Genomic DNA, 12,623 nt, shown 5'->3' with positions numbered 1-12,623 from the left:
ATATAGATATCCATACAATTTCAAAATGGCTTAGAGTAACATGTGGTGAAATTAGTTGTTTTTACAAAATGAGTGACACTCATATTACAAGAGGAATTTAAGATATGCTTATAACATGACATTAACTTTTAGCATAAAAAGAAAGGAAAAAATGCCAGTAATTAACACATGATAGTATTTCCAACACCTGGAAATATATCTGATCACACATTGAGATTGTGTGAAAAAGAAAGAAAGAAAGAGAGAGAGAGAGAGAGAGAGAGAGAGAGAGAGAGAGAGAGAGAGAAAGAAAGGAAGGAAGGAAAGAAGAAAGAAAAGGGATTGAGAGAAGAAAGAAGATGGATATCAAGGAAAATGGCCTGAATTATTCCAAATGATATAAATAGAAAGAATATTTGAAAAGTTTAAAATAAACCAAACCAAACCAACCAACCAAACAAACAAAAAAACCTATCTCACACAGAAACAACAGAAAAGTAAAAATATAAAGTCTAGCTACAAAGAATTATAAATAGAAGAATTATTCATTAAAATTTACCAAAAAATGTACAATGATCATGTATGGGTTTTGGGCAACAAAGTATTTTTAAAAGAAACATCTACTCAGTAGGCTATCACCAAAAAAGTTATAGCTATCAGGCAGCCAGTTCACAAAGTGGGTGAATGGGTTCCATGGTCTCATATCTTAGAAAGTATGTAGCAAGCATGAAGACTCACATATAAAGTATTGTAAAAGAGAAATTTTACAAGAACAAAATTTCTCTCTTGAATGTCTTGATATTAATTATTCTGGTACAAAAAATCTTGTAAACCATATTCCTGGAAATGTATTTAAAAGATTATTGTTGCTAAGTATAAAAAAGCACAAAAGAATAAGAATATAAAAACCATGAAATATCATTCACTAATCCATGGCAGCAAACCAGGAACAAAAGCTAAATTAGAAAATTTTGAATAGCAACAATAAGAGAAATTATACAGAAAAAAACCCCAGTTCTTTCTTTTTATCTGTTAACAAGGCAGAAGTATTGGCTAGCATTTTGCCAGCTACGTGTTTATTTAACAAGTATTTGTGAATATATTTCTATATACCATGTAGATAGAAAAATGACAGCTTAAGTTGTAAGGCAGTTGTAAGGTATTACTTTATAGTACAAATATGTCTCCAACATTCTCAGAATAATTTAGTCATTTCTTGTCAGTTGAAATTATTTTCAACTCTCATAGCATCCAAAACTTGATAATGTATAATAAAATGTATATACTAGTGAGGGTTAGTTTTTTGAATTTGTAATTTCACATTAGACACCCACAGTGCTTTCAAGATTGATAAGAAAAAACAAATTGTAAGCCTCATTGAATTAGGTGGGTGGAAAAATTGCTGATAGATGTTTAATTTCAACTATCAAAAAAAATGACATGATCTGGAGGTCAAAGTATGATTGACAGCCTAAGAACACCATGCATAAATAATATCACCATGGATCTTGCTGAAGGTGATGAGGACAAGATGAAAATATATTTGTCTCTTCAGCTACCATTTTTTAGGATGTCTGGGAAAATTACAGAGGAAATATTAATATCACAGCAGTGTTTGAAAAGACACCAAGCAGATCATCAACTTAAAAATGTGTTTCCTGATAACATTTTTTTCCATTTGCATTTCTACAACTCATTATTAAATAAACATTTAGGTGTTTCTGGATTTCCAAAATCATGTCCCCATGCTTCATATTAATCCCTCTGTAGGGCGGCTCTCTAAATTCCATGTGACTTTGTTTTATGTAAGTTAAATATTATTCCATTTGTTGTTGTTATTCATACTTAGTCCTTTAAAGGCTTTAAATTATAATTGTTGCATTCTCCTTTTGTGTGTTCCTGTGCAACACCAGGCTCACCCTTTCTAACAACCCTGATAGACCAGTGGGCTCATCCTAACTATGGCAAAATATAAGTTATGCAGCAACTAGGTACGAAATACCCAACAAGTAAGTATTAAAAAATATATTTCAGTGCACAATTTCCAATTATTTTGAAGTTACATGTTTTTCAATTTCCTGATTAAAAATACCTGTTTCTTTACTATCTCATCGAGAGCAAAGATCTCAAATGACAGGAGACAATGTCACTGAGGAATTTGTTTTGTGTTTTAAGTGAATGCATTTTTAAATCTTGTTTACTTTTACCTTTTAGAAAAGATTGAAATTGCCTGCTGTTGTCCTCTCCAACTTTCCCTTCTAGTGAGAGGTATGCATTCCTCATGTCATCTGCCACCAGAGAAGCATTGTCAACCTTCTTCTGCAGAAGCGACAGCTTCCTCTCCTGTTGGCTCAGCTGCTCTGCCAGTTTTTGAATCATGGCTGCATGTAGAAGAGAGAGAGTTGGGACCATTCAACATGTAGACTTAAAACCTATCAAAAATTATGTTATAGAAAGGAAACCATAAAAGTAGACTATACATGTGCTTAAAGATTTAAAAATACAAGTTACAGGTGAGTGGCAACATGAACGATGAAGCAACTTCAGGGAAAACCTTTACAAAAATATTATAATGTCTTTTCTTTTTTTTTTTTAAAAAGATGTATTTATTTTATTTATATGACTGTAGTTGTCAGACACATCAGAAGAGGACATTGGATACCATTATAGATGGTTTTGAGTCACCATGTGGTTGCTTGGAATTGAACTTAGGACCTCTCAAAGAGCAGTCAGTGCTCTTAACTGCTGAGCCATCTCTCCAGCCCCATTATAATGTCTTTAATTTGTGTAATTTGACTTTCAAAAAAAAATCTTAGACCTGTTAACACATTCAGAATAAATAAAAGTATTGAGGGTTGGAAAGCCAAAGTAATGAGCTTGCTATCATCCAGCTAATGGTTCATTGCTACTTTTAAACTATGTCCCAGCACTAAATATGTGTCATTTTACATAATCCTCGATGAGAGGCAGATCTCAATTTAGAGCGAATCACTCCATATAGCAACGATATTCACTGGTCCTTTACACCTGCATTGTACTGATTCAGAGGCTTGGCAGCATTTTAAACATAGGAAGTCACAATATAAATTAAAGAATACTTTCTAGGTACATTACCCAAATTCACTTTTTAAGATTGATTCTTCGAGTTATCATCTAAAACAACGGATTTCATTATGTCATCTCCTGCACATTTATCATCATACTTCATTCATATTTAAGTTTTATTACCCTCCTTATTACCCTCCTCTTTGTCACCAGAATCCTTCTTGAGGTTTTCCCTTGCTCCTTCCAAAGGAGCTCCCCTACCATCATCCATCACACCCTTCTGATATATATATATATATATATACATATATATATATATATATACACACACACACACACACACACACACACACACACACACATATATATATGTACATGTAAATATCAGAAGGCATGATAATAGGAAAACTGTTCTGTTTCATATATACATATATATATAATTCTTTCTATCATATATACATATACATATCTATCTATCTATATATCTCCTATATGTAAGTATATGCAAATCTAGATTTCCCACATGATAGAAAACATGATCTTTATTATTCTGAGCCTGGCTTTTTGCTTTTAACATGATGACCTATTGCATATTTTTAAAAAAGATCACTTTAAATCCCATTTCTCAACTGAAGGTCTTGCTGTGTTCACCGAAATCTATGCAAACATATTCTTGAAGAGGTGCTATTGGCAATATCCAACCTTGCTTTGGAGTTAAAGTTAAGCCGAGGATGGTGAAGTATTGTATTTGGACAGAACAAAAAGTCTCAGTCTGACTTTTGATCAATACAAGATCTTGGCTATAAATAACTCTTTCCACAAGTTAGTTATTATCCTATTAGCTCAAACAGCCTTCCCAGCTCCTTTAATGCAGTCAAGTTGTTCCTTTGGTATCAAAACACTTCAATGGTCTCACTGTTTGGAAAACAAAAGCTGAGTTTGTTTTCAGAACACTGTTGTGTTCCTCTGGTTGTATGATTGAAGTTTTTCTACCTGGAACATGAAACCCAAAGCAGTTTCTCCAAACAATTAGCAAACAGAACAGAACTGAGAAGCATGTTAATCCACCACCACTGAAATGGTGTTGACAATCACAGGGTTGAAGGTGATAGTAATTACAGTCTACAACCTGGGTCACCACAGTCTTGCTTCTGCTGCTGAGCTCTTCCTTGGTCAACAGCGGTGTGACTTTCAGCCTGGTTACTGTGTGCCAGCTGCTGCTGTTCTTCCACTAGACAGAAGCAGAGAGAGTATCAAGTGTTAGCATTGGAAGGGCCTCCTCTTTTCCAGTCCCAAGTGATAATGGGGCTGACACTCATTTTTCTGTGTACTGAGGCGTGATGAAGAGCAGACTGCTCTGCCCCATCTGTAGGACAGGGTAATGCCACATGCACTCAGAAGTTAAAGCTCTCATTCAGTCCTTAGAAAGAAAATATTCAAAATTCATGTGGATCAAAAATGGGTGGAAGCCTTTGCAGATACTGCCTGTGATTCTGAGTGGACTTTACTATCCATTATGGTAAAAGTGACAGCAGCCTCATAAGTGGACTGATTTTTCAATAATGTATATCCTAACTGCTGACTGACAGGAGGAGGGAAAGCTGAATATGCCTTCCTAATCCCTAAGCAGGGAACTAATTAACAGCATTGTTTAAATGAGTTGTCCCCAGATTTAAAAATAATACATGGTTTCTGATAAACTAATGGTCAAATTAAACAATTACAGGTATATCTCCAAGGCAATCAACCCGTAAAGACAGCGACATTCCATAAAAACAGAAATTCTTATCTCTATATTTAAGAGGCCCCCTTTTTACAAATCAAATATTGTAAATGTTTATATAATATTTCTCTGAAAAAACAATTTTTGAGGGACTCACTTAAAATACTGAGCGTCTGAAATAATACATCTTTAATTTATAGGCTTTGAATGGACACATTTATTCAATGATGCCTGTACTCAGGCATGTGCAAATATCCATTTGCTGTCTAGCTGGATTCCTTTCTCTATGAAATTCTGTGACAATGAAACTGTACTTGTGGTGCATGCTAATGACCCCCCTCCAGATGCCCATGTGGCTACACTGACAATCCTTAAGTTTACCTATGCCTTAAAACATGTCCTCGGTTGGTCATTAATTTGGCATTGTCTCCATTGTTACATTGAATTCTGCAGTGCTATTCTTCAAGGGCTTGGGCTAAATAAATGAATTTCTGCTTTGTACAGTTTGTTTTGATGCATCCTCCCACCATAACTGATGGATTATTTAGCAGAAAAAAAGTGATGTAGAGCTTAGAGAGAAATACAGCGTTTGGGAATGAGAGTAAGGAGGGAAAAGATTAATCTTACACCCCAGCAATAAGGGGTTCATATGGTCTAAATTCAAATTGGTTTATGCAAAAGAAATAACTGCATAACTCTCCTGCCCTGGCTCCTCTGTGTATGAGACAATAAAGCATGCTTCTTACCATGTCCATCTCTGTCCACTCAAGTGAGTGAGTAAAATAATCGTTCACAAATTTTAAGTCTGCAGTAACCATGAAAACATTCCCTGGGAAATTTTCAGCCTGCAGTTTCAGAACCCCATCCCGATTTAAAGAACTCTGTGATGGGACACCAATCTCTCTTTGACTGAACTGGTCACATGATTCTAATGCAGGCTAAAGCTTGCGAACCACTGGAGGAGCTACATTCTCTGCTAGCACACCTTATCATGCCCCCCGTTTCTCTGAGCAATGAGAATGCAGGCCATGAACTGTAAATACTGATAGCAGGATTAACTAATGGGGTAACCATGGCCTTTCCATTTCCTTACCGCTTACTTTCTGCAGCTAGACCATAGCAAGAAAAAGCGATAGGGCATTTAAAAGGGAGTGAGGCAGTGTATTCAGAGCCAAAGCATGGCCAAAGTGTTCAGGGCTGTGCCAGCGCCAGTGTAACAAAGGGTAATTGCCATGATAAGTCTCTCATTCTCAGCGTTTTATACATACCATGCATCCTTTCGGCAAGAGTACTTACTGTCTGTTTGTTTCTTTAATTGGATTATAGATAGAAACCAGAATTCCCTACTGATTTGGAAACACTAAAATATTTCGGCTTTTCTACTCCCCCAGGGACGCTGGTTCGTTAGACAGTTGGGCAACTGGGCTCATGTGCCTTTTAAAAATGTTAAGTGTTTAGGTGATTTTGATTCATGGTTCTGGTTATGATACACTAATTTGAAACAAATTGAAAAAATTTCTAAATCAAATAAAATTTATTAATAAAAGGCAGAAAAAATTATATTCTCACAGTAAAGCTGAAATACAAAAGTCAGTCATTACAAATTTTTAAATACGATTCCATTTATGACCAGAACATGTTTTAAAGGTATGACTTAAAGGTATGATTTAAGTCTAAGGAGTGAAAATCATGTGTCCATCATTCCATCAAGATGTGGGTCATTATAGAAAGTGGCATCGGCAGGAACTGCTCATGACCCCTCCTTCATGAACACACATTATCATTCTTTCTGAGGTTCAGACCGTAGGGCTGAGCAAATGGGTTGCAGAACATGAAAGATGCTTTTGTGGTCGTCCCGTCAGTCATACCTAGTGTGACTCTGAGCTACGGATAGCTCGTCATTCCTCAGTGGAAGCTCTCTTCCACTATAAAGCCAGGCTGCCAAGCTTTATGCCTGCCTAGCTGTACTGGTGCTCCACACTCCAGGTTCTAGTCAGAATAAATCAATTGTCTAATATTGAAATAAGAACCACATCTTTCAACACGTATATAGTAATACTGAACAGTAAGGAAGACTTCATCTTAAGACTGTGATACTATTTCAAGTTAATTGTTTATATGTGATAAAGGATAAAGGATATATTATTCAGCATATATGATGAATAAAATCCCTGTTTCTGGACAACCTGAAAATTATTTTCTATGTCACATGAAATAAAAAAAAATCTAAAATAGGAATATCATGACAAATCAATTCCATGATACAACTACTCTTTGTGGAATAAATATGCAATGAAATGGGAAAAAAAACCAATGTTTAGGAAACTAAAGGTCAATTAAATAAAAATGTTTAAATATTATTTCTGAAATAAATATTTTATACATCACTTTTTGGATGTTAACTAAAATGTAAGGCATTCATTTGACTGAATTTAATAGTTTTATCTCAGGAAACAGGAAGGAAACCATCTTTTATATTATTAACAATATAGTCATGTATATGAGCAATCAAGAAAAATATTTTCTATGAATAACGCTTGTGAAAAATCTGCCAAATCAGGTAGTGTAGAGCTATAGTTTCAATGCTTGAGAGGATGAGCTGGGAAGATTGCTTAGAGTTACATGCCTGTCTGGGCTAAAGAGAAACTATGTCACTAGCAAAAAGCAAACAGAAACCGACCAACCAACCAAAGAAGAAAAAAAAAAAAGAAAAAAAAAAAAGAAAAAAACCCACCAGTGTTGGGAAAACAAATAAAAAATAATAAACTGCATTTTCCAGACAAATAGAGCGACAGAGCAAGAGTAAGAAAATTAGTGTAGAAACCCAGACACAGCTTCAGATACAATCCTGCTGCCATCAGCCACCATATTCAGACATATCAGATCGAGACAGAATGAATACCGTGTCAGCAAGCAGCTGAGCATGGTTGTGCCGGGCTTCAAATAGGAACATCATATCTCCTATTCTGTAGCAAATACATGACAGTCTAAGTACAGAAGAGGGGCAGAAAAGCAAAGAGAGCTCATGCTATAGATTCAAACATGAAACACTGCTAGAGTGGGCTTCAGTAGTAACCATTGGAACTAAGTTTAAGGGGGCATTTTAAAAATGATTTTCACGTAAATCATTTCACATATGTGCAAAATGAAAACATCTATATTTGAAACAGATGCTATTTGAAACACTTTTGAAATGTTTACACATATATTGTTTGAGACAAAATATATTGTGACCAGTTTGTTGAGAAAATAAGTAGATCTTTTGTCATAAATTAAATGCATGTGATGAAACTATAAAATTAACAATGTTTCTCCGTTGATGTTGCCCCAACTCAAGCCAAATGGTGCTTACACAACTCTAAGAAGTAATTACATTTGCACTTGCTCTAGGAATTTCCATGATTTAGCTGTCAAGGAAGTGGGGCAACACTTAAAAACACACAGCTTTTATAGATTGCAAAACACGGATGTTAACACATTTCTTTCAGTATAGCCCAGCAGAGCAGGACATTGAGAACATTGCTATTAACAGACATTACAAATGTACACAGACCTTGTGTCACCAAAAGGCTCTGGATCTGACTGGGGTCTCTTCAGAGAAAGTCATAGCAGTTTCTTATGTTTAATCATTTCTTTGAACGGGACATTTTCCTCGTGCCATCCATGGCTAAGGAAAAAGCATACAGTAACCAGGAGGCATCCAAAAGTCATTAGGGATTATTAGTGTGTGATTGGCTTATGTTTATGAATCTGTGACTTGACATGTGGTTCTATACTTATTGTGGCTAATATATGTTCTAATTTTAGAAAATAAGTAATTCATTCTTACTATAGTTTATATATTAATATTACTAGAATAGTGGGGAAATGGTTGCATACTACAATTGTCCCTCCCCATGGCTCTTATGCTCATAGTCTCAAAGATACTTTTCCTAAGCTTTTGTTTAGACAGTTAAGCTGTGTTTCAAATACTTATTACTTCATGATAACAAAATCAAAACTGCTTAATTTATTCCTTATAAAGCATGGCATGCCATATACTTTAATACAGAGGTCATAACATTGCATTGTACTTAGCATCTTGCTAGGACTAGAAAGCTGGGAATTTTATCTCTGATACAGACACACATAAGTGATACATGCATGCTGCCATAGTTATTGTTCTATTGCTGTGAAGAAACACCACACCAAGGCAACTCTTTAATTGAGGGCTTGCTTATAGTTTCAGAGGTTAATCTATAATCAACCTGAGGGGAAGCAGGTATGTATGTTGCTGGAAAAGTAGCTGAGAGCTTTATATTCTGATCCTCAGGCAGAGAGAGAGAGAGAGAGAGAGAGAGAGAGAGAGAGAGAGAGAGAGAGAGAGAGAGAGAGAAGAAAGCAAAGACTGGGCTTGTTGTCTCAATGATGCGGACTCCATCCAAAAATCCCTTGCCCCCCCCCCCCCAATCTTCTAAGTCTTTCAAACAATTCCATTCCCTAGTGACTAAACATACAAATATACAAGCCTATCAGGGGCATTATTATTCAAACAGCTATTTGTGCTCTCTATGGATGGAGGGAGGCTGTTTGAGATGAGTAGAAGGATTCACAATACCATCATAGTTTTTCCTGTACTATCTAGTTTAAACAGAATGGATAATAACACTTAACTCCAAAGTCTAATTTTCTATTGACCTTAGAGCAAACACAGCCATAAAGTATCATTCATGAATCCTGGGATGAAGAGTTTTGTGTTATAAACAGAGAAATAGACCATGATCGGTCAGAGAACTCAGAAATCTTAGAACAGGACCTGAGAAGCATGAGGACAATCACTTTTGAGCTAATGACAAGTGGAAGAGGAAAGAAATTTATCAGGGTGAGTGAGATGACTCTGCCTACAGGGACTTGCCCCAAGCCTGACTACAAGGCACCCTAGAACAAGGAAAAATGCTCAGAAATATCAAGCAAAATCCCTTAGTTTCTTAACACATTCTACACTTTGATGAATAATTCCTCTATGGTAGAGAATTGTTGAACCTTTTTTTTTTTTTTCACATTTTGGTGAAGTTTTAAAAAGACTGATCTGAACAAAAACTGTGATAGAGTGATACATTTCAAATGTTCTTATGCATGTATGCACCCATATGAACTAGGTAAGAAAATAATACTCCAAACTGAACACCACACGAAGATCCTTAGGATCTGGTTGTTGCATGAATCTCTCTGCTCTGGAATTTGTTCCCTGCCAAGGTTGTTAAAAACTTGAAGTGTCTGTTTTACAAATTCAAGAGTTTATGTTATCTTTTTCTGGCTGTGTTTGTCAACTCAAGTTCAATGCTTCCATTCATATCAATTTATAGTCTAAGATTTTGGCCAGCAGCTGCAGAGAGCTGATAGCATCTCTGACAGACAGTCTGTTAGTCTCCTGTGATGAGGAGTCAGGTTGATCGATCTTCTTCTTCTTCTTCTTCTTCTTCTTCTTCTTCTTCTTCTTCTTCTTCTTCTTCTTCTTCTTCTTCTTCTTCTTCTTCTTTCACTTAGGAATTGTTCTGTCTCTGCATATGTATTCTCTTTCACAAAGACTGCTGAGGGTTTCCCTGTAATCTGTCTTACATTTCACATAAACACAGACTGCTTAGTTTCATGGAGTGTAGATGTCTAGATATATTCCCCTTGTCCTTTTTACATAACAGACACAGGTACAAGAAGGATCAACTTAAGCCAATAAACTGTAAAAACAGTATGTACTTATGTTGAAAAGGCAACCTAGGACTTGAATTGTGCTCCTTTGGTCTTACATTTCTCCCTGCGATGCAAACTTGACATTAGTGGTCAAGAACTCAAAGGCAAGGTCAGCAGGTGTCCAGAGCAACAGCTTTCTTATTAGGTATTTTTCCTCTTTAATTAAACAGGATTTATTTGCATTTTAAAGATCTTTTTTCTTATGTCCTTTGAGCCATATGGAGGAAGTCATTAGTGGTAACTCATAATAAGGATGCTCCCTCTTTACTGCTTATTCCTTGACAAGACAGACTTCTAGCTGACTGTGTAGCATCAGATAAAAAAGCAGGATGTTTGCTCAGTGTGCTCATGAAGATGTACTAGGGAAGCTAAATTAGGCAGTGTGGCATTGAAAGACTCTGAGAGTACATGCCCTATAGCCAAAAGCTACACAATGTTATGGAGCAAGATGCTCATTGGGCAATACTGAAAAGAACCAGTTTTGTGAAAATATAGGAAACACAAAATTTTCCTCTTTTATAGAGGATAAATTTCAGCATGATGAATTTAGAATTCATTTAAAAATAATTTCACTACAGAAACTATGTATTTAAAATATAAGTTTAAGTAGTTGTTTTATAACTGGTTAAATATTCTCACATTTGAAAAATAAAATACTTGTTATATATTTATAATGTACAATAAGAGGCTAGCTGATTCCATATCTGCACATACCTTTTCAGTATTCATAATATCTGAGATAGATATTTTTAAAGGTAACTTCATAGAAGTTTTTTTCCGTTTCCAGAAAACCCTGTGAAGGCTCTTAAATTTAACAGACTTGCAAAAGGACCCTCTCTAATCCAACACCAACTGAACATAAATTACTTTCTTTTGTTATAAAATAGCAAATCCTAATTTCCTTCTCACAAGTCAGAATATTTTAGAGACATCTACTGGAGAAGTATGTAATTGCAAATTTTATCCCATAGGCTTAGGCAATATGTAACTACAGACATTTAAAAAATTGTCTCTAATATGATTTATGCAAAATAAAACATTCTTCCTGAAAAGAAAGATTTGTGACCATGACCAGAAACCATACCCAAGTGAAAATTAATGCTTTGATGTTGGATCTATTCTTTCTCCCCCCCACCCCATCTCTCTTTCTCTCTGTCTTTTTTTTCTTCCTTCAAAACTTCCAGTCACATAACAAAAACAAAATAAAACCCAAACCAAACAAAACAAAAACAAACCCACCACCACAACAAATCAAACAACAAACAAAAACCCCAAACCCCAAAACAGCACCGCCACTGCCACCACCACCAAAGAATTTTGATATTATACTATTTAGTAGGTAAGCTGCAGCTAGAACCTGAGTGTTCTGATTATTTGTGCTGAGTGAGGCACACATGGCAGATGAGCACATGAGAATAGGAGTCAGAAAGAAACACCGCAGAAGACTGATGAGCAGCGTCTCTTGGTAACACTCAGAGGATGGATTTTAGAAAGAAGAGGAGGAAGAAGAGGAGGAAGAGCTGGAAAGAGGTCAATATTCTTGAGCAAGGATAACGAGGACAGTCCAGCTGCCAATAGACTGCTGATATTCATTAGATGTTTTCTTTATCATAACATTTTTTACTGCAATCACGTTCCAATGAAATGATCATATTTATATTATGAGATTAATTTTGTTTCTAGAGATAAAACTAATTTGGGAAGCAGAGATTTATGAAGTGTGTGTGGTGCTTTACAAATGTTCTATAAACAAATGATGCTGTGATACTTTGAGGGACAAGCTCTGAAATGATTGCTAGTTTATCTACACAATCAGGTGTCTATGTAACCAAACTGTAGATGACCTAGAAGAGGTTTAAAGAATGAGTCAGTCAGATTGATCATTCTTGTCCTGTTTGAGGCAGCCTGTCACATGATACATCAAAGGCAGCACTGTCAAACACTCTATACTAATGGGACAACTTGATCCACTGTATAAGAATGAAAGGCTGGTGGAACATTCATTAAGTGCAATGGGCAGGGAAACAGCTTGAGGGGTTATGAGGTAGGTATCAGAATGGGAAAGTGTGAAGGGAAAAATAAATCAGGAAGGAATTAGTGAACAATGGTTCAGGGGCAGCATGTGGCAGTGCCTCTTGATGCTGCCAGT

The 12,623-nt window shown here is 35.8% G+C and overlaps 1 protein-coding gene across 2 annotated transcripts in view; it reads right to left on the bottom strand.

The window, feature by feature from the left end:
- Positions 1 to 12,623, bottom strand: part of Mmrn1 (multimerin 1) — a 45,062-nt gene that overhangs the window by 14,044 nt on the left and 18,395 nt on the right. For both annotated transcript variants that reach the window (NM_027613.1, NM_001163507.1), the window contains exons 4-5: positions 4,154 to 4,255; positions 2,187 to 2,360 (exon numbers count right to left, since the gene is read on the bottom strand). In NM_027613.1, the coding sequence (NP_081889.1) occupies positions 2,187 to 2,360; positions 4,154 to 4,255 (276 nt within the window). The remainder of the gene's footprint in view (positions 1 to 2,186; positions 2,361 to 4,153; positions 4,256 to 12,623) is intronic.

This window comes from Mus musculus, chromosome 6, assembly GCF_000001635.26.
Source record: "Mus musculus strain C57BL/6J chromosome 6, GRCm38.p6 C57BL/6J".
NCBI classification, from domain to species: Eukaryota; Metazoa; Chordata; class Mammalia; order Rodentia; family Muridae; genus Mus; species Mus musculus.
This window is presented reverse-complemented; position numbering and strand designations above follow the sequence as displayed.